Source organism: Peromyscus leucopus, chromosome 22 (genome assembly GCF_004664715.2).
Source record: "Peromyscus leucopus breed LL Stock chromosome 22, UCI_PerLeu_2.1, whole genome shotgun sequence".
NCBI lineage: Eukaryota > Metazoa > Chordata > Mammalia > Rodentia > Cricetidae > Peromyscus > Peromyscus leucopus.
The window spans coordinates 31,470,431-31,498,409 of record NC_051081.1 but is presented as its reverse complement, the minus strand read 5'-3'; the positions used below and the strand labels follow the sequence as shown (position 1 = coordinate 31,498,409).

At 50.4% G+C, this 27,979-nt stretch overlaps 1 protein-coding gene across 3 annotated transcripts; it reads left to right on the top strand.

Annotated features, from left to right (window-relative positions):
• Positions 1–23: 23 nt before the first annotated feature.
• Ehd3 (EH domain containing 3) lies at positions 24–27,979 on the top strand. 3 transcript variants are annotated; one of them, XM_037198049.1, is made up of 7 exons: positions 24–586; positions 11,269–11,445; positions 15,761–15,858; positions 22,846–23,258; positions 23,750–23,914; positions 25,818–26,354; positions 27,210–27,979. In XM_037198049.1, exons 1-6 carry the CDS (start codon positions 360–362, stop codon positions 26,343–26,345), a joined length of 1,608 nt encoding a protein of 535 aa, XP_037053944.1. In that variant the 5' UTR covers positions 24–359; the 3' UTR covers positions 26,346–26,354; positions 27,210–27,979. The 3 variants fall into 3 exon arrangements, with proteins under 3 accessions (XP_037053944.1, XP_028729518.1, XP_037053945.1); XM_028873685.2 differs by having other exon boundaries at positions 25,818–27,979; XM_037198050.1 differs by lacking the exon at positions 24–586 and adding an exon at positions 9,925–10,277 and having other exon boundaries at positions 25,818–27,979.

Below are 27,979 nucleotides of genomic sequence, written 5' to 3'. Positions count from 1 at the left end.
CGCCGGGGGCGGCGGGATGCTGCGGATGCGGAGCCGTGTGCGCCGCCGCTTACTCCGAGCTGCCTGGGCACCACTGCAGGGGAGCCCGAGCATCCTCTAGCCACGCATCTGGGGAGACCCAGGATCCCCTGCACCGGTTCCCTGACAGGTTTGCTTTTAATTTCCAAGGTTGCAGCTCTCTTGGGCTCAGCCGGCAGCATCCTCCTCCCAGCTTAGCTGCGGATGAAGCAGGGGCTGGGCTGGGTCCAGCAGCTGGGGCAGCTCCGGCCATGGTGCATCTGAGCCTGGTGCTCCGGTGAGGTGGCCGCGGCTCGACCCAGGCGGGTGCCTCTCCCTGGAGTCTTCCCCCAGCTGCCACGATGTTCAGCTGGTTGGGTAACGATGATCGCCGCAGGAAGGACCCCGAGGTCTTCCAGACGGTGAGTGAGGGGCTCAAGAAACTCTACAAGAGCAAGCTGCTGCCCCTGGAAGAGTATTACCGCTTCCATGAGTTCCACTCACCCGCCCTGGAGGATGCTGATTTCGACAACAAGCCCATGGTCCTGTTGGTGGGCCAGTACTCTACTGGGAAGACCACCTTCATCAGGTGAGCCACGGCTGGGGGCTGAGCCTTTGGGGTGACATGAAAAGTCTTGATTAAGGGCTCTGAAGAAGTCCCTGTGGGAGGCCCCAAAAGTGGACCCTGCTACCAAGTCTCCCATTGAGTCCTGCGTGTTCTTAGCCCTTGGTCAGTTTGACGCGTTCAAATGAAGAATCACCTCTGTTGTCTGATTTGTGCCTTGTGAAACTGAGGCACAGAAGGAGCCAGGCTCCTCATGCACCTGGGGGGTGTCATAACCCTTTCTTTGGCCAGGACCTCTCCTCTTGTGTGGCAGCCTTACCTTTGCAGCTGAGCTGTTCTCAGGGTCACAGGCCTGGCAGTGGGGGTGGGCTGTGGACCTTGGGGCCACTTGTTCTTTTATCATTTTCCCTCCTGTGTGACAGAGCTTCTAGGCCTATCTCTTAGAGACTCAAAGGATATGAAGCAAGTGCAGAAAGAGAACACTTTTTTATATATAATGTTTCCTTCTTTGATCTTAATAGTTCAATAATATTAAAGACTCTAGAGGAGATATTGACATGCCCCTTGACTTTGCAGGTGAGGTAGCAGAGGTGATGGGGAGGGGAAGGGATGGTTCAGAGCCACAGGGCGTGTGGATGCAGACCTGGGATGCAGCCCTCCGTGCATGTGAGGAAATGTTAGCTAAATGCTGATAACCTGAAGAATGTGTCTTCCTTTCCTTTGAATGACAGAATGTAGGGGCTGGAGGCATCCTCAAGAAGTCTGCAGGCATTCAGAGACAGAGGTCTGTGTATTTTCCCCCAGAGTCAGGAACGTCCCTATCTCGGAGGAACAGGCCTCTCTCTGTGTCCTCAGTGTGCACAGTCTGCCAGGCCAGGCTGTTTTTTTCAGAGGTGGAGGAGTACTTGTGGGCCTGTGTGCTGAGAGTCACACTCGTAAAGTGTGGAGGCAGGGTCTGGTACCCTCCTAGAGTCGAGGCTGCTTGCCCGCAGAAGCTTCTTTTATTTCTGGGTTGGCATTTGTGACGCCATGTGCTTTGTTTGGTAAGGAGACCAGGAGAGTTGACAGCCCAGTGACTCATTTTCTTCACTGCTGGACTTCTGGGAGCAGTGTTGTGCATCCTGCTAACCTGTCATATCCGAACAGAGCACCAGGTCAAGTTTGTCTTTGTGGAGTGGACAGTCTTGGGCTGTCCACCTGACCTGCAGTTTGACAAGGTCAGATGATTTCCCAAGTGGCGGTCCAGCGGGGGATGATGGTTTGTCGATTCTATTTTAAATATGAGAGATAAACCCATTGCTTTTCACTTTATTTTTAAAAATCTAAATCTAAATCACTTTCCTTAAAAAAAGAAAAAAAAAAGACACTCATGAAAGCTGTAACGAGCTATCTTTAGAAAAAATACATGTATACCCTAAATTTGCCTGCAGTGTTGAGTGGATTTAACTGGAAACACAGAGGGAGAATCTTGGATTCAAGATCAGCCCTTCATTTTATTAAACACCGATTGCTACCAAATGTGTTTCAGAGATACCTAGGTGGCAGGTACACGGGGATCCTCTGATCACCGCTCTCCACTCTGTTGGGTTTTCCCTCGTGGGAAGTGTGGGCCACCTGCAAACTGTTCCTGGCCTTGCACAGCCCGCCCTGGCCCTCTGATCATCCTTGGTCATGACCCAAAGGACATTAAGCTATTGGAACATCTCCTTCCCACAGCAAGGACACTTGCAAGGTAGCCTCTCTTCCGGACCTCAGCTCCAGAAATTTCCCAACAGCCATCTTGCAAAATGGGAGGGAAGAAGAAAGGCGAGTGTTTTAAGGGCAGGGTCCTGAGCAGAGAAAGGTTGAAGTGTGTAGGAGATGCCCCTCCTGACTTTGCCTGAGTCATCCCTGGCTGTTACTAGGTCTGAGCAAGTGGCTGGGTGAGGCACCCCACATTATCCCTTATCTGAGGGGGACAGAAGGCTAAGGGGGGGGGCAGCTCCCGCCCTTCTCTTATCCTCCAAGCCCAAGGGGTCCCTCTTTCCGCTCACACCAGTAACTGAATTTAGCTCATGCTTCCAAAGCTGTTTCCCCTCGAGAGAGTCATCTGGCAGGGCAGGAGGGGGGAAAGTTATCTAACAGGCTAAGGGGGCTGTAACACAAGGGCTCTCCCAAACCAAACTGCGCATTTTTCTTCCTTCTCATGAAATCTAACAGTTTCATTTATCATTAGAAAGCGAAGAAGAGAATAAATTTGAAAATGAAACAAAACTGTCCATAACCTGAAACCCAGGAGAAAACGTTAAAAATAATATATTTACCTTCCCTGTACTTACAGCTGTTTTATACTCTGTTGAAGTTATGCTATGAATATAATTTTGTATGCTAGGGTTTTTTTAGTTGTTATAGTTATAGCGTGAATACGCCCCACATAATCATCATTTTTATCAGCTATATAATATTTCACTTTGTATAGATGCAGTTTATTTCTTAATTAGCTATACTGCTTTTTCGTGTTTCTGGTTGTTCCTACTTTGTTTGCTATGGCAAGATTACCCTGAATAGCATCTCCTTTACAGCTCGGCCTTTTTATTTTTCCCAGAGATTCCCAGAAGCAGTTACTGGGCCAAAGGTTGTGCAGCATTTTTCATAAATATTTAATTAAAGAAAAAATCTTTCTGTATTAAGAGTTGCTCTACAAGATGGCAGTAGGCACAACTAACCCCCCCCCCCCCCCCCCCCCCAGTAAGTCTGCCCTTGTCTGGCTCTTAGGAGCCTTCCCATCTCTGGCTGAGGCCCGACCCTGAGAGGAACCTTTCCCTTCCAGAAACAAGGATTGGCCCCCTTGGTTCCCCTCACTGTTGGCTTTTTGCCCCCCTGAGTGTCCACCCACTTTCAGTTCAGTTTCACCCACATCACCAAGTTCTATTTCTTGTCTCGAGAAGAACACACAGAAAGGACATTCTTCTAATAACTAATTAACGTGCTGTGATCTCTGCCTGAAATAACTTCCCTGGCCTAAGGCCCGGCAACCCAGAGTCATAAAATAAACAATAAATTGGTTTGTGGGCTGCTGCCTCCACCAGCCTGTCTCTTTGGAGCACAGTAGCTCTGTGTCCCCCGGCAGCCTGCTTCCACCTCTGCTGTCTCTCTTGCTGGCCTGCGCCTCTCGGCCCCTCCTTCTTCGGTCCTCTTAGAACCCCTGGCCACCCTCTCTTGCTGTCTACTTTCTTCGCCTCCTCTGTCTGCTGGTGGTAGAGGTGGACAAGGGTGTCCCAGGTACCAGCTGCTACTGTGGCCTCCTTGGACCTTGCCTAGGCTGACATGGAGAGGTCTGAGGTTCAGAACCCCCACTGGAATGTCTGGGTTGATCTTGAGCCTTGTCTGTAGTAGGCCTTGAACTACTGGGTCATGGGTATTCCAAAGCGAGTTCAGCTTCGCTGGCCCTTTGAACTGCTCACACTTCTTCAAGAACTCTGCAGCTTCCACCAAAGATGGTGGATGTAACATTTTTCCTTGGGTGTTCCATCTCCTATCAGTTCCACGATAGATGCGGAGGGGGACCCAACCCTTACCCTGGCCTTTAGATCACCCCAGGAAAGATGGTTTCCTTAGAAACCGAAGGTGAAGAGGCCACCATCCCAGGGAGACCCACTCATCTGTAGACTCAATTCTACCTGCAAAGGTACCTACGTCACTTCAGGGTCCTGCCATCCTGAGTCAAAGGATGCCATTTTATTGTCAAGGGCCCTGGTCTGTTGGGCTCAAATGGGTGAATATTCAGTTGCTTCTCGCCAAGGTTCATTGGTTACTGATGGGAACAAAAAGCTTCAGACTAGAGTGGCTGTATCTGCCTGTCTCGGGTCCAGTTGAGGAATCACCTTGAAGCCGGGCATCTGGAGGGTACCAGAGACATCACTAGAGAAAGATTTGCATCCCATCCCCATTGGCTATGGAACAAAGGTCCTAACCCAAGCTAGGTTAGCAGAACCTGGGTTTCCCTACTTCCTAGCCAGGAGATTGATAAAGGATAAGGTGGGTCACACCACCGTTCTTCTCTGACCCTCTTAGTAACCATCTCATGGGAAGATGAGGGTTCGTAACCAATTCAGCACCGTTTAGTTCCAGGTACCGTGAGGAGGATAGTATCATTCCCTTCCTCTTTCTAGCTGAGATTGACCCTCAGGAGGTAGGGGACAGCCTCCTTCTAGCACCACCACAGCTTGATGAAAGTAAGGGCATCCTGCCTCTCCATACTACAGAAAGGCAGAATGCCATAGTCAGTGGTGTCCCGGATGGGCCGACTTGTCACAGGGTGGAGCCAGGAAAGGAACACTAAGACCGGATGATCCGAGTTCTAAACTGTCCTTCTCCTGCAAGTACTTCTTCTCATAGTTGAGGGTCCTGTCCACGCATGGCCCCATGGCCAGTTAGCCTAGGGCATGGAGCTAGCTTTTCTTAACCTAGCCATAGAGAGTCTTCCATCCACTTTGGGCCTGTGCGTGTGGACATTACTGTCTCCCTAAAACTCAATCAGGCTGATGGGACAAGAATTATCCTGGCCTTATTTTTAAAGTGAAAGGATCCATGGTTGGGTGACCCCAAGATACAGATGTATAACACAAAAGCCCATAATACAGCACAGCTGTGTGGAGGAGGAGCCCTGAGGTCTCCTGTTGCCCAAGAGAGGGGAGAGGGTGTGTGGTTTGTGGGTGAGGTGGGGATGAATCTGTTCAGGCTTCACGGAGGACGCATCTGAACTGGGTTTGGAGATGAGGTGGGGATGTGCGAAGTACCTGCAGGCAGGCCACATGGAAGGGTTCATTCTCTCTAATTATTGTTTGTGCCATTGTGGGAAAAGCCTGCTGTAGCCTTTGCTATCCCAAAACTCAAGTATGAATGACCTCAGACAGTTTCACTTTTTAGCTGCCATAATTAGAAACCAGATGTCTCTCTGTTTTAGAAGTCAGGGAGGCGGAGGCCATTCTTTGAAAAAATTTTTTTAATGGCTTACCTATTTATTCACTTAGTGTGTGGGTACATGCGTGCATGGGTGTGTGCCTCCCTATGCGTGTGTGCGCGCGTGTGCGTGTGCGTGTGTCTGTGTGTGTCTGTGTGTGTGTGTGTGTGTGTGTGTGTGTGTGTGTGTGTGTGTGTACCCTATGTGGAGGTCAGAGGACAACTTGCCGGGGTCGGGCCTCTTCTTCCACCATGCCAGAGATCACACTCGGGCCATTGTCGGGCTTGGCAGGTGGCAGCTTTGCCCACCGAGCCATCTTGCTGTCCCCTGCTGTTCTTTTGGGCCCCTTGTCCAGTGTCCTGGCGGTGGTAGAGTTGTGTGGGTGCCCCCTAAGCCACTCCAGAGAAGGACAGATTCTCCAGATGACTTGGGGCACCCAACCCAGAGCCTCCAGCAGCAGTATATGCAGCCCCTCCCCCTCCCAGCCCCCCAGCCTTTGTAGTTATTTCCCCCAGGGCTTAGTCTCAGTCGCAGCTCAAAGCCTGGGCCTCCTCCCCCTGGGGAGATGGTGCCTGAAAGTCAGGCCTCATTGAGATTTCTTGGCTCCATGCCGAACACTGGATACTTAGGTCATCAGGAAAGGAGACCACATACTGAGTTTGCCAACGAAGCAGGGCATAAAAAAAAAAAATGAGGAAAATGTTATGAAGTAATTTCTACTTAAGAAGCATATGAAGAAAAATCGCCCTCGTGGGGAAAAAAATCAGATTTGTGTTGATTTTCCCCACACATATTTTATGGTTTAGCTTTTATTTATTTTGCATTGGGTGGCAAAAGGGGAGGAGACACCAAAATTCTTTCAGTGTTTGGGACCTCAAACTTGGCCCTGAGCTTAGACGTACTAGTTCTTAGCTGACCTCCCCTGTAAAACTGAACTAATGTTCTCAAGTCATGGCGCACGCAGCTAAGGCTGATGACGTGGGATGATAGAAGCAAACAGTATTGGCCACATGGAGAAATCTCAGTGTTCTCCCCGCCCCCCCTTATTTCATGTGTCTCTGTCTCTGCTTGTCCCACCCAGGCTTGAATTAACTTTTCTTTTTACACAGCTGTGGGAATGTTTTCACCCAGCAACAGAGGCGATCTGTCCCTACTCCCCGCAAAGAAGCAGTGCGTGAGATCCCTCAATAGAATTTCCTTTCTGGACACAGTGGTGGCTTTGTTTGAGGGGTACCCAGGGCCGTAAGACAAACCCAAATGTCTCTGAGAATTTATCCCATCCAGTTCCCTGCTTGGCTTGACTGTAGCCTCCGGGGCTGCCGGGGGCCTCCTTCAACCCTGAGTTTCCCCGGACCCATGTGTGGTCAGCATGTTTTGGGTCATGTGAGAATAAGAGGCCAACAGACCCAGCCCAAGGCCCTTTGCCTAGCCATCTCAGGCGGTGGCTCCTTAACTCCCCAGGAAGCTGACCTGTTAGGCTGGGCAGTATCACCCTTTGTTCATCTGCTGAGTAAGTACAGCATGTCTCCCAGAACTGGAATCTGAGACGCCTTTTAAAGAACAGAGCTCATTGCTGCTGTGGCCTTGTTCATTCTGGGCATTTTTGAGGCTGCCTCAGAGTGGTTCTTACCATCCCTCTAGGTCAGCTCTCCCCAGAGTTCTCATCCACACCTATCTCCTCCACAGGTCTGAATAAGACTTAGCTGCCAACATCAACTGTCCCAGATTAGCACATGGATTCCCACAGGGAATCTGGCCTTACTGTTGCTAATTGTCCTTTTGAAAAATCACAGGGCCAAGACCTGCTCCTGTCACCCAATAGCAACAGCTTTTGTATGCACCTGCAGTCATGGAGACTGAGTGTGTACCCAGGGCCTGAGTTTCTGGAGACACGTGTGTGTTCCTGGGTTTGTGGGTCCCAAAGCCTCCCCTTTCCTCAGGCCCAGGCTCTAAGCCAGCTTCTTGCCAAATCATATACTTTCGTAGTTTATCTCACTTTTTGTTTCTAGTTCCGCATGGGGCAGGGGCATCATTTTTGGCCTGTCCCCAGAGGTGGCTGCATTTCCTGGAAGAGACTTAAGCCATGGAAGGAGACAGTGGGTATAGTGATTAAAGGCATGGGTTCTTAAATCCAAATACCAGGTTCAAATCCTAGGCTATCTGTAACTGATATATACATTGGGCAAATTAACTTTTGTCTCTTCCCCTCTAAAATGGGAAAAGATGCTCAGTATCGGGTACCAGTTCAATGTGTAACACATGTAAACCACTGAACTCTCTGAGCCTACAAGGTGGATTTACTTCCTAGGTACATTTTTTGGGGAGTGTGGGGTGGGGTTTGGAATAGGGTTTCTCTTTGTAGTTTTGGTGCCTGTCCTGGATCTCGCTCTGCAGACCAGGCTGGCCTGGAACTCACAGAGATCCAACTGGCTCTGCCTCCTGAGTGCTGGAATTAAAGGCATGTGCCACCACTGCCCAGCCTCTCCCTAGGTGTGTTTAACAAGGAGGATCGTAACACTCACAACCCAGTAGGTAAGAATATGAAATGAAGTGAACCATGGAACATCTAGGACAATGTCTAACATATTGCAGGCAAGCAGTAAGTCTAAACTATGATACCCTATGTGGTAGTGGGAGATGCTGAGGCCACAGTGTTTAAATTAGGTACCTTCTGAAAAGGCATACCCCTTATAGTTAGAGAGCTCATCCAGGAAGTCCCCAAGGGGAAAGGGTCACCAAGAAAGCAGAAAGCACAGCCCTATGTGGAACTTTTGTGTTTATTCTCATCACAGCTCCAGGGCAAGTTCTCCAAATGACCCTCTGACTGGAAGAAATCCTTCCTTTATTGTCCCAGTTGTTGGGCTGGGCTGGTCAAGGTATGAGGGACTTTCCAGGGTAACCAAGACTTCCAAAGCTTCCCCACACGGCTGTTGTGGAGTTAGCCTCTTGGGCAACAGCACTCCAGGCTCTGAGCAAGTCAGCAGCTTCCCCTGGGGCGAGACTCCTGCAGCTGCTCCATGGGGCTCCTTGGGGACGGAGTCCATAGCAACCCAACCTCAACAGCCTGGGAACCCTGGAGTAGAGTACAGCTCCAAACGCTGCTTCCTGGAGGCACAAATAGGCTGCTGGGAACCCAGAGGAAACCCAGCAGGCCTCCCTGGATCCTGCCCACTCTGGAGACAAAAGAATGGCAAGGAGCTCAGGCTTGGGCCAGGGAAACTGGGCCTCTGGCTCCCGAGCTGCTCTGCTTTTCCCTGGGCCTTGCTCAGCTTTCTGGGAAGTGACTTATTTCTCCGGGGAGTCAAAGGTGGTAGAAGAGTGACCAACGTCTCACTGATAGGAGCTTGGGTTCCAGCCCCAGGACTCTGAGAAAGCTATGGAACTCTTCTCAGGTCCGTCAGTGCCTACCTCAAGTGGCACCACAGGGACAAAAGAGACAACATTATCAGAGTTTCGGAATAAAATGGGACACTTAGAATTGCTATTACCCATCAATGGTTATTACCAGGAAAGTGACAGGCTTAATATGGAGCTGGAGCATGCCAGCATGCCCGGGCTGTGTGTCTGAATCAGCTGGAATCTTCTAGAGCAGTGGTTCTCAATCTTCCTAATGCTTTGACCTTTTCATATGGTTCCTCATGTTGTGACGACCCCCAAACCTCCAACCATAAAATTAATTTTGTTGCTGCTTGTTCCTGAGCCCTCACTTTGTAGGTGTGTGCCCTACAAAGGCAGTGTCCCTTAGCACTCTCAAAAGATGCTCGGGGACTGTCCTCTGTCTGGCCAGTCCTACCCCAGGGCAGATCCATGCACTGGTATTCAGTCCAGCCTCCCGTCGGCTGTGTCCAAACTTGTCCTGGGAGCCTAAAGGGCTCTGTTGTCTGTTGTCCTTAGTGACCACTCCCTGGGTGAGCATGTGCCTTTGCTCATAACCTCTACAAGGAGCAGCAGAGTGGGAGAAGCAGGTAGCTTTGGGCTCTCACTGCCCAGACCTAAAGATGAACGGAGAGGTATCTGTCACGCCATGCCATGGACAGAATTCCACAAGTCCTTTCCCGGCACAGTGGCCCAGGAAACAGAAGACACTCTGGAGATCACATTGGCCAGTGTCCTAGTAGCACAGACCATGAGGCTCAGAGCAGGGAAGGGGCCTGCTTGGGGGCCCCTGAGTGAGCAGAATCAGGTGTAGGAAGTAGAAAGTGAACATGTTAAAAAAAAAAACCACCCCTTAAAAATAGGCAACCACTCTTCCTCGGCTCTCCTCCTTGCACTGAGATGTGTCGATTTCAGAACTGCCATTTCTCTCCCTTCTAGACAATAGAAACGGCTACCAGATAGCAAGGAGAAGCTCACTAAGAAGCGTTTGTAATAATCCATATCAGGGGGTTCTACATAGTTATTAACAAGGGTTGAAGTAAATCTAGACTGCCGTCTCCCAGATGGGTTAAGCATAAACCGAAACCCGAGCATAGCTATAATCAGCAGGGTTGCAGAGCATGTAAATTCCCACCTACAGGGCTGCACCACATCCTCTGTGGTTACTAAGCCCGTGTAAGTTGGGGGCAGGGTACGTGTGTTACGTAGGTGTCAGGTGAAATAGAAAAAACATCAGTAGATAAAAGGTAAGTTTTGACTCAGCGTCAGATAAAAGCCAAACGTGTTAAAAGAAAGCACAGTTAGGATTTCCAACCAAGAGCCCTTCCATGAACTGAAATATTGGCAATAAAACTGCCCGGCGCCAAAGGACACAAGGGAGCGAATGTGTCTTCTTGTGTAAGTACATGCAGGGTGTCTTGAATAGAGTCTCACGCTAGAAGCTTGTGTCCGTTGAGTAGTGACAAGAAGGGAAAGGATAGACTGCTTAAAAGCTTCAGTGGGCCGGTGAGACGTCTCAGAGGGTAAGGACTCCTGCCACCAAGCCTGATGGGTCGAGTTCCATCCCAGGACTCATGGTGGAAGAGGAGAGCCAACTCATTAAAGTATCCTCTGATTGTCACACAGGCACAGTGACACATAAATAAATAAATAATAAATAAATAAATGAATGAATGAATAAATAAATAAATAAATAAATAAATAAATAAATAAGTAAGTAAGTAAGTAAGTAAATAAATAAGTAAGTAAATAAATAAGTAAGTAAATAAATAAGTAAATAAGTAAATAAAGCTATAACACAATAAATAAATAAAAATAAGAAAAACCTCCACTCATCTATATGTGAGTATGCCTAATCACAAAGGCTATAGTATGTGTATAAATGGAATATTTCTACAGAACCCAAAAAATAGTTGGACCAAAATCTAGGGTGGGTGGGATTTCCTTCTTCATCGTTTACCCTTCAGGCTGCTTTTCCATTATATGGCATATAGACGTTCTATATTAAATAACTAGTCATGCATAACCAATGGTCTCCAAGAAGCCAGAAGAGCCTCGGGATTGTCTGATTCTCTGCCTGTGCCTGTCAATGTTAGTCAGCTACTTTGAACTGTGAACTCTCCGACATCCTAGTTGGCAATCAGCGTCAGTCCATGGGTGGCTTCCGAGACCAAACCTTGCTTTCCCTTCACCCCGTCCTGAGTCAGAGAGGCAGGAAGGACCAAGAAAACAGAGCAGGTGGAGCTGAGCTAGAATCTCAACCTCCTCTGCACAGTGCTTGCTTTGGGTTTGTCCCTGTCCTGTGACATGTGTATAACCAGCTGTGTGGTAGACAGACGGGGCCATCTACGAGCACCATGCCAACATGCGACTGCACTCTTTCCTGCAGGTACCTGCTGGAACAGGATTTCCCAGGCATGAGGATCGGGCCCGAGCCGACCACTGATTCTTTCATAGCAGTGATGCAAGGGGACGTAGAGGGGATCATCCCTGGGAACGCCCTGGTGGTGGATCCGAAGAAACCCTTCAGAAAGCTCAATGCCTTCGGCAATGCCTTCTTGAACAGGTGAATCGGGGTGCTGGGGGAAAGGACGGGGTATGCACTGCTGGGTGGTCTCTCTGCTTCTTTGTGGAGCATGGGGGGGGGTGAAAGCAGAGGGGTGTGGTCCTGGGAGACTCTGTCTTTTCTAGCAGCTTGACTGTCTCCTGAGTGTAACTTAGTCACTCATCATGGGCTGTGGGACTTGACGGCTGTAAGCGCTGGGCTGAGACCACCTGATGACGGAGCAGGGGAAGATCTGGCAGTGTCCTGGATCAAGTGGCCCTCCCCTGCCCTACCCCAATAAAAGCATTAAAGGGAAGTTACGTGTTTCCCAGCATTTGCGTACACTATGCCTGGGATTATTTGTCCAAGCAGAAGGGAGCAATAAAGGGTTCTTTCTTGTTCCTGAATGTTCTAACCTGGAAAGAAGGCTGTATTTAAAGGAGAGAGGCCTTGCGTTTGACCAGTGGTTCTCTTCAGCTCCCTGTGTGACCTTGGGCAGGTCACCTCCTTCCCCCTAGGATGAGTTCAGGCCTGAAAATACCAAGGTCATCATGAGGTTTTGGGTTGAGAAACCTCTAGAGTAGTGGTTCTCAACATTCCTAACACTGTGACCCTTCAATACTAATACAGTGTTCCCCATATTGTGGTGACCCCCATCACAAAATTATTTTCATTGCTATTTCATAATCCATAATTTTGTTACTGTTATGAATCATAATATAAATATCTGTTTTTCCAACGATCTTAGGTGACTCCTGTGAAAGGGTCGTTCACCCAAAGGGTCGTGACCCACAGGTTGAGAACCGCTGCTCTAGAGCATGTATGACAAGCTAATCTGGGCCTTCATTCCAGTTATAACTGCACTTAACTGGAATGTGGACAGGTTCCTGGTTGTACTTGTATGTGGTTAATCCAGTTTACATGTACACAGCACTCAGTTTCAAGGCTGCTCTTTCTTGTTGAAGATGTTTCTAGTAAAAGGAAAGAACTCTGGCTTCAGGTGGGCCTGGAATCTGATCCCACCTTGAGCTGTGGACAAGTGACCACACTTCTTTGTGTCTCACTTTGCTCACATGTAGTAGAGGATGGTGGTAATCTTTGACGAGTTGGAGCAGAGGCGAGTAAGAGACTGAACAGAAGGTAGGGTGTCTGGTACTTAGTAACTAATAGAAATGGTAGGTTATGGTAAGGATGGGTAGTTACCGAGTGGATTGTTTTTTTTCTTTTTGTTTTTAAATTTGATTCCTGGGCTGGAGAGATGGCTCGAGGTTAAGAACAGAGGCCTCAAGTTCTGTTCACAGCACCGACCTCTGATGGCTCATTGTAGGGGATCCAGGACGGCCTTCTGGCCTCCATAGGCACTGCAAATCATGTGCACATTCCCAACACAGACACACATATCACACATTTTACAAAATTTTAAATTAATGTTTAAATTGATTTCATAATTATTCAAAGAGAGAAATGGGTACCCACTGATACCATTTCCGTCTCTGGAAATTGAGGCTTATTGCCCAGAAACTTTCCCAATATCTCTTATCCTGTAAACTTTCCTGTAGTGACATGTAACCCATAATAGTCTGAGACAAGAAGGGACAAGTGACCTGGTATATGGAACAATGTGGAATGCCAAGTGGCAGAACATGTTTCCAAAGCAGGGCCAGGGGGACAAGACATCACTTGTGAGATGTCCGTCTAGTAGGGAGGACCCTCAGGAGGTGGGCGTGACTTCTTAGAAAAGAAATGGATTGAGGTGGTGGGTATTGAGGTGCATTGGGGTGGGGTCCTTGAGACCAGGAGTTTCTACTGGTGTAGAAGCTGAGTGTAGAAGGCCTGATCTAGGTAAGGGGGAAGAGAGGCCATGGGATACTAAAACACGGAATACATATGTATTAGGGGAATTTGATGTAAAAGGATGAGTCAGCCTGGAGTGAACTAAGGCTTGCGGGGAGAGACATGATGCACTCCACTTTGGATAGCTCAGTTTGCAGTGACTGTGAGTCAGCCAAGGAGCCGTATTCTTCCAAGGCAAAGATGAGCTGGCTTCCAGGTGAGAGAGGAGAAGAACCTGGGGTCCAGGAGAGTCAGTCATCAGTAGAGACGGGCGGGCAAGGTCAGCGGTTAACCCCCTTTCTGGATAACTGTGCTTACAGTGATAATAGCATCTATATGTGACGGCAGATGGTCAGTGATGATAACAGATTTCTGTAATCACCGTAGTAGCCAGCACATTCCTGGGGGAGGAGGTTAATGACATAAAGATGTCATTAGCCAAACCCAGCAGGGCCCGCTGACTTTCTGATTGGACTTTTGAAACCAAGGAAGCCTGTGTGTGACAAGTCTGGCCAACAACACGTAACCTCTTTCAGTATTGCCGTCTTCATCCAGAAGATGACAAAATGCCAGTCACAGAGTCTCCGCCCCCTCCCCCCCAACCCCCCACTGTCTTCCTACAAACATAAAGAAAACCCGAGAGGGGGAAAAACATCTCAAGAGCCTGTAGCTGTCACTGTGTGGATTTCACACTTAGAAACGGGGTGGGAGGAGGATGGAGGAAGATGCTGTTTCATTGTCTGCCTTGCTGAAGAGCTTTCTTTTCTAAATTGTAAAAAAACATAATTTAAAAAAAAATTGAAAATAACTTATACAAAGCATAGACGTGGAAGGTGTTGTGGGGTCAGGGGGAGGAAGTCCTCCGAAGATGAGGCCTCTAAGGGGGCCTACCATCTCTCTTTAAAGCCGTGCTTTCGCTTTCGGTGATTAAAATGTTCCGTCTGAAGGAGCAGACCCCGGTGAGGTCCCGCTGCGGGGTTGCTAGCCACGGGGACCTGTATGGCGCTGCTCTGGTGAAACAGACCGCGGGAGGACAGCAGGTGTCCCATCCCCCAGGCGTGGTACCAGGGGGTAGGGTACATGTTTTATTGCGAGAGACTCCAGGCCTCGGCGGCAGCAGCTTGGGTGAGCTCAGCAGGGGAAGTGAAAACTGTGTCTAGCCCTTGGGCACCTGCGGGAAGATCAGCCACAGTACTTCACAGCGGGGGAGAGTCATCCCAAGAGGCGATGTGGGAAAGCTGGCATTTGACATGGGCATGAAGGGATGGGTGACAGGACACATGAAGGGGAGGGCGAGCAAAGGGCATTCCAGGAAGAAGAACCTGAAGAGAGGAAGAAAACTATGAGCAGGGAGAGGCAAAAGGAAGGGGCTCAGTGTAGGACCGTCTAACTAGAGGATGGGTGATACTGCGCACTCATCACTAAGACAGTGGCTGACAGAGCCAACTGGGGCCTGCCAGTGGTGGCCACTCTTCTGTCTGGAGCTGGCTGTAGATTGTTCTTCACCTTTTCTGTGTCAGTGACCAGCCCCGCTCTTCCTGAGTACGGCTAGATAGCCATCCTAGAGAAATGCCTGGCTGAGCTAGTCCTGTAGATACCCAAATAACACACTCCTGAGTGGTATGATCCATCTCTCAAGGCTAGTCCCGATGCTACCTCCCTCCAAGAAGCCCCCCCCCCAACAAAGTCATCTCTCTGCCTGGGTTCTAACCAACCCTGCTTTGACTTTGGGATGCTGACCCCTCCGCACTGTGGCTTGTCATTATTGTGTATAGCATCTTTTTCCACCACCAGGAGCAGGGATTAAAATTGGTATGCCATGGGGATCTTGAAACTAGGGGCTCAGAGCATGAGCCCAGACTGCCTCGTCGATCACCTTGGGAATTTTTTCACAGAACAGATCTCTGGGCATACTGCAGTCACTTTCTGCACGGTCTTGTGTGGGCTTGTGGTCTTCTGCTCTGTACCTTGTGCTAAATAAGGCTTGCAGATGCAAATACATGCAGGATGCACAATGATGGGGGGGGATGCATAGTGATCAAGTCAGAAGAGGGTTCCCATACCCCAACTATGTGCAGATCTCGAGGCTCCTCTTCCCTGTGACTGGGAGCACTGTGCAGAGGAGGTAGAATTCTGATTGGCCGTCAGGATCTGGCCAAGCTAAGTAAAGCCTTTCAAGGCAGGAAGGGCTGGCCAGGGATCATTAAAGACTTGGGGCCACAAGCGTTATGACAAGGCTTTGGACACCCATGGGAGGTAGGATGGCATTATGGAGTATCCCTGTTGGCCAGCGAACATGGTACCAAGGACTTCAAAACAAGATATGGCAGACGGCAAGAGAACCATAACTCACTCCCTGGATTAGCTAGCATACCTAGCAGGCCCCCACCGGGTGACCTGGGACCCTGCAGTCCGTGGGAAGGTCGGGAGATGGAACCCTTGAGGCTGGACCAGCGAGGTGCCTCGGCGGCTCACCACAGCCTTCCTCTCGCCGTCTGTGCAGGTTTGTGTGTGCCCAGCTGCCCAATGCCGTGCTGGAAAGCATCAGTGTCATCGACACACCGGGGATCCTCTCCGGGGAGAAACAGAGGATCAGCCGAGGTGAGCAGCATCCCTGGTGGGTGGTGGTGTTAAGTCACCCAGTCCTGGCCTCTCCTGCCATGTCTATTATGAGCCCCTGGGTAGCCCATTACCCGCTTCAGCTTTGGGTTTAGGATGTTTGAGACAGTCTCAGGCAGCCCAGGCTGGCCTTGAACTCCTGATCCTCTAGATGTCTCTACCTCTTAAGTGTTGGCATTACGGGTCTGTACCTCAACACCCAGCTGCCCTATCCTTTCTGTGCTATGCTTTGTATCCTTAGCGAGAAAAATCAGAGGAGATGCACCCTCCCGGAACTTGGTGCTGGCAGCCTGGATGGGGGCCAAATTAGCACTCAGAAGTCTGCCTCCGGGAAGGGTCAGCCTTGTACTGGCAAGCCTCTCTGGGAAGTGGCCAGGGCTCTCTGAGTTGACCTCAGGTGACACATGCCTCCATGACTCCTCACTGGCATAGGTGTGCCCATCTATCTATCTTGCCATCACAAAAGGACCCAAGAACCCCTTCCTCAAGGGCGTGGCCTGTACAGGTGAACCCCCATTTACTCCCAAAACCTCAGAGAGGAGAGTCATGGAGCAACAAGCATATGGCCGTGGCTGTGGATCCTTGAGGCTTAATAGTGCAGACCATTGGCCCAGGGAAGGCTCTGGACTTCTCTCTCGAGCGCCTGAGCTCTTGTTCTGCTTCTCTGTGAGGATAGGAACTCTCCTCTAGGAAATGTGAGTATGGAAAGGCTCAGCTCCTTGGGGGGCACACAGTAGCTGTGTGTGAGCATAAGCAATGGGAGAGACCGCCAGAGAACCCTTTGGGAAACCTCTGTCTCTCTAGGTGAGCTCCAGGCAGGCCTTCCTAGAGTCCCCCTTCTAAAGCAGTGTTGGGGGGAGACATCACAAAGCGTCTGAGCAGGAACTCCCTCTGTCCCAGGAGGTAAAACCTGGAAAGCAGAGAGGAAGGAAGCAGTTGAACCGGAAGGGCACCTGGAAAACCGTGTTCCCAGTTTCTGTAACTGGTGACCTGTGATGGGGTCCAGGAAGCCGGGTCCCTTGGCCCCTACCTAACTCTGGGCTCTGGTGGAATGAGGAGCAGTCAGTCTGCACCTACAGAAGCCTGGGTCGGAGTCTAGGCCTAAAAGGATTTCCGGGCCCACGGGGCAGTCCGCAGCTTGCTGGGGGAACATGGGAGAGGTAGTACCGCAGGCTGTAGGGGCGGTGCGTCTCATGTACCTGCTAAGCCAGTGCGGCCTGGCCCACAAGCAGTTCTGGAGAGGACAGCCTTTAGGGGCCCAACAGCACTAGACTAGCAGTTCAGGGTTGTGGACGGACAGAGTCCCGGATGTCTCAGGGAAATGCATCATAGAACCTTCTTACAAAGTCCACAGACCTTAGTTCTGGTTCTGGATCCCATTGGGCTCCCTTCTTCCCTCGTTAGCGGCTCTCAGGCAGGGCTCCACTTTACGTGACTCCGGGGTCAGTTGTGTGACTCATCACCCTTGCATTGGGGTGTGTAGCCTTGTCTTTAGGGACGCCTGTCTTCCTCGGTCCCTGACCTGCTCCATTCTTTCCTGTTTCTCTCCACTCTCTCCTGCCTTTGACTTCAGACCTCAGTGGCTGCTCTACCGACTGGGCACTCGTGATCTTGATTATATTCCCATCCCCTCCCTCCAAGAACTGATAACACATCGGGCTCTTCCCGTCTCCGGGCCAACAAGGGCTCTGCTAGGGTGATTCTCTGCCATCCTGAGTCTGGATTGATGCAACTGCTGACAAAAGCAGCCAGTGAGACAAACAGGAGCTGGAGTGGGGGTGGGGCTGCCACCAGCCCGGGGCAGTGCTGACTTCAGCACCCTGAGAAAACCAGAGTCAGGGAGGACATCAGATACCCCAGTGGTCCAGGTGGTGGTGATGATAAGGGCACCTGACTCAGGAACATTGCCTGGGTGCACAGGCTCTTCCATCCTTCCTTGTGGTTAGCCAGAAAGCCAGAGTTCCAGTGTAAGCCCTTCCAGACACCGCCCCCTTTACTCACACATTCTTCACACACCTCTGGCCTCTCCCACACCTCCTGACACCCCCACACAAGTGTCTACACAGATCTAAAGGGGATGGCCCAGACTTTCTTCACTCCTGGGGTTGGCCACAGTAGATTTGGTACTTTCCTGGCACACTCCTCAAGCCCAGGTGGGCCGGGCCTCCTCAGATGGTCCGGTCCTGGTCATTAATAGCCCACAGTCCCCCTCACCATACCTCTGCCTGGCTCAGGACTTATGGCTTAGCAGAAGAGTTGGAATCAAGTCAGCACAGAGACATCTTGCTCTAGACTGCCCAACCCCAGGCGGCTGCTCCTTAGGGTTCCCAGGGCCTCGGGCATCCTAGGGATGAGCATTCTGCCCTAGGCTAATGGAAAACGAAGTGTGATCCTTGCTTCAGGGTGGCCTTCTGTCCAGGCCTGGGGGAGTGTATGTCTGTAGAGAAGACAAGTCAATGAAGTTTTCGGCTAGCAGTCAGTTCTGGAAGAAGAGACTCTAGGGTAGGCAGGAAAGGCAGACAGAAAGCTGTTCCTGGAAAGGGCAGGATGTGGCTGGCCCTGGTTCATTACTGGGAAGGAGCACGGATGTAGCAGTAACTGGGGAGAGCAGAGGGCTCCGGAAGGCTTCATACCTTCTCACATGGAAGGCACATCTCCCGACTGTGTTTCAGACTGTATCCCCACCAGTTCCACAATGGGGAAAGCCACTCCAGGGGCTTCATGCCCTCATCCCATGACTGCACACAATGGAGACCCCTGGTCCAAGCGCTCAGTCGGCTCAGAGCAGGTGACACAATGGTGATGCAAGCCCTGATCTCCTGGGTCCCAGCCCTCAGCTTTCGGCACGTTACCAGAACCTGCTAGGGAAGACCAGGCAGGAATGGGGGCTAATTTGTCGCCTCCGAGTTAACTCTTGAGACTTCTGGCGTCTGTGCCAATACTAGTAGCCTCCATCCCTAGCCTACCCCTGAGCACTTCCGGGCTCCCAGGGTTGCTCAGATGATGAGCCGGTAAACCCATGCATGTGTGGGTACTCAGCAGAGCCGCTGAGCCCTGATGCCTGGGAGGCCTTCCTGCCAGTTTTGTGGTCATCTGGAGGCCTGTGGTGAGTCTGCTTGGGCCATTCTTTGAGGCTGTTTCCAGGAGGTGTCCAGGGTATTCCTCTTCATTGTCAGCTGAAGGCTCCCCTTTCTGGTGCCGCAGGTCTCTGTGTGTGTGTCTCTCTCTCTTTTTTAAACATCCCTAGAACTTAACAGATTTGGGGGGTTATCCTCTATGGCCCCCACAAGTAAGCCCCAGGCCTCTGGGTTGCAGGCTTACCCAGGGCTGAGAGCTAAGAAGAGGGTGTGGGTAAGGGTTCTAAGCCTACATTTGCCAGCACCTGCTCTGGCTGTGTACTTGGGAATGCCCTTAACCTCGCTATATCTCCACTCCCTCTTGTTTAAGATGCATACACCCTGTTCACTCCAGGTGATGGACGGCTGTAAAAGATCCAGCGCGGTCAGTTTTGCAGCTGAAAATGCAAAGAACAATCCACTGTATGTCAGACAGCGAGCAAGCGAGCGAGTGCTGGGTTATTAAGGAGTGGCCTTGCTTATTGAGTTTGTCTCATTGATTTCCTCCTGCCTGGCATTAATTAGAAATGCTTTCTTCCCAGTCCCTGGAGCCCGGGGGTGGGAGCTGCAGGTCCTCCCAGGCTTCCCAGACACTGGCCTGGAGCCTACCCTCTATCCCTGGGTGCCAGCAGACATTCCAGGAGGAATCCAGGAAGGACCACTCTGTATTCTTTCTCTCCGCCCACTGACCTATGATTCAGAGACCACGGGCTATTGAAAGTGTTCAGGAGTAGTTAGTGAGAGTCTCGGAGCCATTCCTGAGATAAAGGGGTATATCAGGTAGTCACCTTGGGCATGCCGTGTATACTGGGCATTAGGGCAGTCTCCATCCAGACAGGGTTCTCTCCTCCTCCTAATATCAGGTCTGCTTTTCATGGCTACACCAGGGGCCCCGCATTCAGCCAGTTGTTACTATCAATGTTTTTTTACAGCCGAGTAAAAGAGGTTTAGACTTACAGAAGGCCATTCAGAAAAGAAATGGCAAAGCTAGCCCTGTTCCCTCTTCTGACTGCATCCGGGAGTCTCTGCCTTTTTCTGTTCTTCTATATCTGGGCTTACACATAAGTCCAGGCTATGAAAGCAACTTAGCATTCATCCTAGAGGTTGTGCGGGTCCCTGGAGTAGCCAGGAGCTGGGAGAGTGAGCATGAAGTAGGAGGGAGAGCATGAGCCGGGAGGGTGAGCCTGGGCTGGGAGGGTGAGCCTGGGCTAGAAGGGTGAGCCTGAGCTGGGAGGGTGAGCATGAGGTAGGAGAGTGAGCATGGGCTGGGGGTGAGCCTGGGCTGGGGGTGAGCTGGGCTGGGGGGTGAGCTGGGCTAGAAGGGTGAGCATGAGCTAGAGAGTGAGCATGAGGTAGGAGGTGAGCATGAGGTAGGAGAGTGAGCATGAGCCGGGAGGGTGAGCATGAGCTGGAGGGTGAGCCTGGGCTGGGAGGGTGAGCCTGGGCTGGGAGGGTGAGCACTGGGGTAGAGAGGTAGAGCATGAGGTAGGAGGGAGAGCATTGAAGGAGCTTGCGGAGTCACTGCTTCCGTCTCCAGGTTTTCCCAACCACACACCCCAGAGGAGGCTTCTCACTGCTTGTCATTTGATAACAGCTTACCAGAACTTGCAGAATTTGCAAATGTAGGAGGATTAATAGGAGGCCTCTGTGCTTATTACATCATAGGAAAGGTTCCTGGAAGCCATCTGCTTGTCAGCAGACTGGAGTAGGCTTCCTGTAGGCATGCCCAGGGCACCAGAGGCAGCAGCCTCCTCCAGCCTTCCTCTCTCCCTAGCTACAAAGGCATCCTTGTGTCTCATCTCCATCTTACTGTGTTCCCCATCCTCACACCTCTGGATGTAGACACAGAGAACTGTAAACCAAGAAAGGAAGCACAGAGATCATCCATCCCGGAAACAGAGACCATGGATAAGCGAGGGGATTCCATTGCCCAGCATATCAAGTTAATAATCTGAGCAGAAACTACAAGGAACCCACCCAGGCCAGTGATCCTACAGAGACACAGACCTGCAGAGCAAGCTCCATCCCGTGGCGACACACCGAGGAGTTCTTTATAAAGGGGCAGGGCATTTGGTCAAGGTCATAAGTAAGAATGTCACCACTCTTAGATTTGATCTTCACAACCCTGAGGTCAAGGCATTGGTGGGTCCTGATTTAGAGAGTGGAAAACTAAGGTCCAGAGATGGCTTGTTCACTGTTTCCCAGATGTAAAAGGCAGAACATCATAGAAAAGGACTCTATGTCAATTGTGTGCAACAGATGCCGATGGAGTACCTGCCGTGCGCACCCTGAGCACAGGGGAGATGAAGAAGGATAAGTCTCCTTTGTTCAGGTTGGGGTCACAGGGAGAGTTCCCTAATTATATGAGGGACATGGGTACCCAATGTTGTTAGGGAGATATAGCTCAGTTTGTAAAAAGTGCTTGTCATGCAAACTTGAGGACCTGCTACCCACATATTAAAAAGCTAGGCGTAGAAGCGATCGTGTCCCCTTCTACTTATAACCCTGGCACGAGGGAAGCTAAGAGAGGTGGATCCCTGGGGCTTTCTGGGCACCAGCACGGCCTGTTTGATTCGTTCCAGGCCGATGAGATAATATGTATTGAGAATCATGGAGGATGGTTCCTGAAGAATAACCTACCCAAGGTTGGCCTCTGGCATCCACATTCATGAACATAGATGTGCATATACCTGCACACACACACACACCAGGTGTGGGAAAAAAAAAAAAGAAAGAAAGAAAGAAAGAAATGCCTACCCAAACTCCTGGATCAGACTTGAGGTGTTAATCCACTGGTTATCTCAGAGCCCCCATGATCCATTCACTTCTTAAAAGCCCACCAATTGGCAACCAGCCCCCTCTTTTGGAGCCCACTGCATAGACAAACCATGACATCTTCTCTCTTCTCCCCGATCAAGAGTTGCTTGGCACTAAATAGAACCAGAGCTCTAGAGTTCCTGGAACCAGCAGATTTGAAGTAACTCAGTGCTGGGTAACCAGCGGCCCAGTCACATCCTCAGGAAGGACTCCCGTACAGAATAGGATCTGAGTGTTCGGGGCCACAGCAGATGAGTGAGGAAGGAAGCGAGCCTGGGAGCTATAGGAGAACCAGTCACTTCAGTCTGTAACAAGAACTCTGACGTCGTCCCAACTAGGAATGGGCGTGGTCCGAACCTGCATCGGTCACTTGTATCTTCTGTTTTGCTGATTGTACCCTGTGAAGAATTTCTGAGTCTTTATTTCATTTCAAAACAGATGTCCAAGGTGGTCATGATGATGCACACTTGGAATCTCAGCACTTTGGAGGCTGAGGCAGGGGCTTTTCAAGTTTGAGGCTTAACTGGCCTATAAAGGAAGTTCAAGGCCAGTGTGGTCTAATGCAAGGCAGTAAGACCCCCAAAATATCAGCACAAAAACAATGCCTAGACTTCTTTTCCCACCAGGAGCCCTGGCCCCTAACTTTAATAAGAAGATAACTGGATAGAGGCCGCCCTTTATGGGAGTAGCAATGCTTATGATAGAATCCAGCATTTACTGAGCATCATCACCCTCATCCTACTAGCCAGATACTCCCTAAGGACCATTCTGTAGACGGAGAATGCTAAGGAGGCCTGGGGATATAGCTCAGTGAAAGAACATTTGTGTAGCATGCATGAGACCCTGAGTTTGAATCACAGAGAGAGAGACAGAGATAGAGAGAGAGAGAGAGATTTGCTCAAGGTCAAACAACCACATGGGAGGAGCCAGCGTCCAAACTCAAAAACTATTTCCAAGACTGTGTTGTCTTACATCAGACCCTTCACTATACTTCCATACCCCAAAGCTCCTCCCACTGACTATGACTCTGCCACAGGGTATGATTTTGCTGCTGTCCTTGAATGGTTTGCCGAGCGGGTGGACCGCATCATCCTGCTCTTTGACGCCCACAAGCTGGACATCTCTGACGAGTTCTCCGAAGTCATCAAGGCTCTCAAGAACCATGAGGACAAGATGCGAGTCGTGCTGAACAAGGCGGACCAGATTGAGACCCAGCAGCTGATGCGGGTGTACGGGGCCCTCATGTGGTCCCTGGGGAAGATCGTGAACACACCGGAGGTGATCCGGGTCTACATTGGCTCCTTCTGGTCCCACCCTCTCCTCATTCCTGACAACCGGAAGCTCTTTGAAGCTGAAGAGCAGGACTTGTTCAGAGACATCCAGAGTCTACCCCGTAATGCTGCCCTTCGAAAGCTCAATGACCTCATCAAGAGGGCCCGGCTGGCCAAGGTAAGACTACCCCCAGCAGATGAAGTATAGACAGTTTCATAGATAGGGGTCAGTTGCAAGAACTGAGGTCCCTTGGATAGGAGAGTATGGGTGGTGGTTGTTGTTGGCTCTGGGTTAGATGGCCAGGTTGACCCCATGACCACCTCAGTGATCCCCAGGATGACTGTGTTTTTGCAGTTTCTCTGTGTCTTTTTCTGTATTTATAAACTGAATGGACTGATGGAGGATGAAGAGAAACTGAGTGTGAAAACCTTCATCACTGTACTAGACGCCTTGATGCTCAGTGGGTTGACAGTGTCTACAACAGCAGCGGCCATGACGTATTCTCACCTCCACCTCTATGACCTTCCTTCCCCATATTCTCACTGTGCTAGCCCAGCGCCGTGAGGGATGGCGAGAGAAATGGTTTCAGAAGCCGAGGCAGGAGGAAGGACTAGAGGGGCTGCCAGTTCAGGCTCCTAATGAGGTTGTCCTCTGTCCCTCTTGGTCAGGTCCACGCCTACATCATCAGCTCCTTGAAGAAAGAGATGCCCTCGGTGTTTGGAAAGGACACCAAAAAGAAGGAGCTGGTGAACAACCTGGCTGAGATTTATGGCCGGATTGAGCGGGAGCACCAGATCTCCCCCGGGGACTTCCCCAACCTGAAGAGGATGCAGGTAATGAGTGAGGGTCAGGGACCCTACAGTGAGAAACAGTGTCACCCTAGCTGGCTGCCAGAGGATGAAGGGGGCTGACAGAGCTCCTGGGAGAAACCCAAAGTCAGAATGCAAGGAGGTGACATTAGGCATGTCCTTCCTGATGAACCGTCACTCACAGCAAGTGCCCTAGCCGAGCCAGAGGAGAAATAGTCCAGTGTCCCCAAAGACACGGGTGTGTTTGATGACATAGAAGACCTCATCTAGTGACAGGTACATCTCTACTATGTCTAGAATAATAATACAGACCCTTAAGTGCTTAGGTTTACCTCTGAACTCCTTCCTGGGAACAGTTTGTGACACACAGCATCTTTGGGGTATGTTGCAAGCCTTTGAACCTAGGGCCGCCACTTAGGATTTGTGTGTGTGTGTGTGTGTGTGTGTGTGTGTGTGTGTGTGTGTGTGTGTTTGTAGTTCTCAGAAGGAGCATCTTCATCTGCCTTTTATACAAGAATCACCTGAGATCTTAGCATTTTCTCAGCAAAGCAGTCACATAAGCCTTAAGTAGAAAAGCCAGGAACTGTCCCCAGGAGCCAAGCAAGAAGCCGCTATGCCATAGAGACCAGATTCACACTGAGCCTTCATGTCATCTGTAAACCGGCTGCAAAGGGCTTTGTACACAAGTGCTAAGAACCCAGTGAAATATCTTGTCTGCAAGGCCCTTAGCATGGAACCCTGTTTTCTCCACAGCCCTTCTTCCTGGCCCAGCCCTAGAGAGGAGAAGTAGCCTGCCAGCCCTTGAACTGTAGCTGTGGGTAGCCTTTACATTTTCTGCAGTGGATTCGATGTGCCCATCCTTGTTTCCTGGCCTCTTCCCCACCCACGTAACGAGATTGCTGTGGCCAGACTAGGGCAGCATGAGCAACTGTGTCCTTCTAGAACAGTGGTTCTCAACACGTAGGTCATGAACCCTTTGGGACAGAGTGACCCCTTCCACTGGGGTGTTCCTAAAACCATCAGAAAACACAGATATTTACATTACTATTTGTAACAGTAGCAAAATTATAGTTATGAAGTAGCAACAAAAATAATGTCATGGTTGGGGGTCACCACATCACGAGGAGCGGTATTAAAGGGTTGCAACGTTAGGAAGATTGAGAACCACTGGACTAGAAGCAAGTTGAAATGGGATGTTCTAGGTTGAGGACCTTTCAAGACTGCAAAGGTCTTCAAAGGAGAGCATCTTTCTTTTATGATGTGGGCGGGATAGCCCTGGCAAAGGAAACAGCTTTTGTAAGGTCAACATGCCTGCCCATGCCTACTAGGTCAGAATTCTCGGCAGGGGTCCAGACTTTTGAGACCTCCAGCCAGGCAATTCTAGTGAATAATCCTAATTGCGAACTCTAAGGTTCTGTGGTGGTTTTAGTTACCCTAACTTTCAATCCCCGTCACCTTGACCCCCTCACTACATATGAATGGTATGTGACTTCTCTACCTCCCAGGTATCGAGAAGAGTGAACCAGTGGGCAGACAATGAAAGCACTTTGCTTGTGTGTTTTTCAAACATAAGCTTTCCTGGAGACCCACATCTCAGAGGGCCACCATCTTCAAGAGTCAGCATTTGACAGCCAAAACTTGGCAAGAAATGTATGAGCTAGCTACCTTTTATAATAATATTTAAAGAGATGTAAACAAACAAACCAGCACTTGTTGCCTTGGTTCCCCAGCTCTTGCTCTTGTTCTGGTTCTTCATATAAAGACCCATCCATAGCCCCTCAGGCCCTTGCTGCTCCCCTCACACAGTCCCTTGACCTCACTGCTCACTAGAAAGATAATTGGGAAAGCATTCTATAGTTAACAGGAAGCACCCTCCCTGATCTGGAAGAGCTTCCCTTGTATTCTACTTCCGCCTTTCTCTCCCCAGGACCAGCTGCAGGCCCAGGACTTCAGCAAATTCCAGCCACTGAAGAGCAAGCTCCTGGAGGTGGTAGATGACATGCTGGCACACGACATTGCCCAGCTCATGGTGCTGGTGCGCCAGGAAGAGACCCAGCGACCTGTCCAGATGGTGAAAGGCGGGGCATTTGAGGGAACCCTACAAGGCCCCTTCGGGCATGGCTATGGAGAGGGAGCCGGGGAAGGTATTGATGATGCCGAGTGGGTGGTGGCCCGAGACAAGCCTATGTATGATGAGATCTTCTACACCCTGTCCCCGGTGGACGGCAAGATCACGGGCGCCAATGCCAAAAAGGAGATGGTACGCTCCAAGCTACCCAACAGCGTGCTGGGCAAGATCTGGAAGCTGGCTGACATTGATAAGGATGGCATGCTGGATGACGAGGAGTTTGCCCTGGCCAACCACCTCATCAAAGTCAAGCTGGAGGGGCATGAACTGCCCAATGAGCTGCCTGCCCACCTCATTCCTCCATCAAAGAGGAAAGTACCTGAGTGACAGAGCCAGGTAACTTCAGACGGGCAGTGTTAGAAGAGAGAATGGGCATGATGACCATACACACACACACACACACACACACACACACACACACACACACACAGAGTGTGACTTGACAGTCACACTGTAGACGAGAAAGGTCCATCCTCGTTTGAACACCTCTTCAAGTTCCCAGGGTTGGAAGAAGGGCAGCTGTACCTCTTCTGTCCCAGGATATATAAGCCCGTGTCTCCAAATTTCCCCTCTATCTCTCATTCCCCAGAGACATGAGGCAATTGCCTGGCCCACAGATGGCCCAACCTTCCCTATCCCCCAGTGCCTCCGCACCTACGCTCTGAGCAGATGGGAAAGGCTTTTCATGGAATAGACAGTTCGCTTTCTGTTCTGTGCTTTTATTTCTCTTCTTTAGCTTCCTAATTAGAAATTTACTCAGGGGCTGGGAGCTGTGAGGGAAAGAGGAGAAGCTGGGGGAAGATAATCAAATGGAGACACCTCCTTGGGGCACTACATCCCAGACTTGAAGAGACACTGGCCCGTGTTCTTTGTATCTTTCTGAACCGAAGACACTCTGTCTTCCTCACCACACTTGAATACTGCCTGACATTTTTGTGTCAAAGAATCCCAGATGGGGAGAGAAAAGGAAAAACTTGGTAGAAAGCACAAGGAAGCTGCCCTGGGGTCTTCTTGAACAGGGCATTTGTAGTTCACGGGTTTATCAAGCCTAGGCTGTCTGGATACTCAGTTTCTTATGTAAAGCCCTCCTGTGTGGTAGGGACAGTGTTAGGCACTTTATACATGTTGGTTCCTGAGGCCTTCACTAATGCCCTTTCCAAGTATACATCACCCCCGACATGCGTTTTTCAGGTGAGGAGCCAGAGGCCCAGAGTAGTTTAGGGGACCTTCCCGAACTTCTGAGGTCACAAGGAGAGAGGATGCCAATCCTCCATCTGTCCCTGTTCTGTGATGGATGAAAGGTCCCAGCGCTGCCACTTGGTGATCAAGCACAGAACTGTCTGAGCACACAGCCCCTCCTCACACAGCCTCCCAGAGCATCCAGGCAAGGCAAGAGGGCTCACCAGCATTTGGTGGGCCATCCATCTGGCCATCTGTCACCTCCTAGAAGCAAACTGTGCCTTCTGGCTCTGTGCCTCGTGTTCCCAACATCACAGAAGTCCAACCAAGCCGTCAGGAAAGTGGGCTGGCCTGCTGGATGCTGTGTGTTCCTGTTCCCACTGAGCCTCCCGTCCGTTCACCTAGAGCATCCCAGCTCAAATTCAGCCACTGGATGTCACCAAGCAGGACTTCGTGCTAGTTCTCAGAAGGCCACCTTGAGAGGACCGGGACCTTGTTCTCTGTAGACTTTCAGGGACTCTGGTGTCCTTGGCAACAATCCCCCAACTGTGCTCAGTGCCCTGAATCCTCCTCTGTGGCCTCTCCCTTGCCTTGCTCCCCAGCCACTGGTCCAGTGACTGTCTGCTCTACTCCTACTGTGATGGAAAGCAAAGCGACTGTAACTTATTTTGTATCGATGTTCAGACTATATAGAGACTGTTCTGTGTATCTACCATGTGCTTATAACTGCATTGTGTCTGTCGTTAGGATTCATGTTAATACAAAACATTTATCCTTTGGTA

Bases quoted from the DNA above. Each gene is read 5' to 3' on its own strand.
- Ehd3 (XM_037198049.1), top strand. From the start codon at position 360: ATGTTCAGCTGGTTGGGTAACGATGATCGCCGCAGGAAGGACCCCGAG. The intron at 11,446-15,760 runs GTGAATCGGGGT...CCGTCTGTGCAG, and splicing joins GGCAATGCCTTCTTGAACAG to GTTTGTGTGTGCCCAGCTGC. The intron at 23,915-25,817 runs GTAATGAGTGAG...TTCTCTCCCCAG, and splicing joins CCAACCTGAAGAGGATGCAG to GACCAGCTGCAGGCCCAGGA.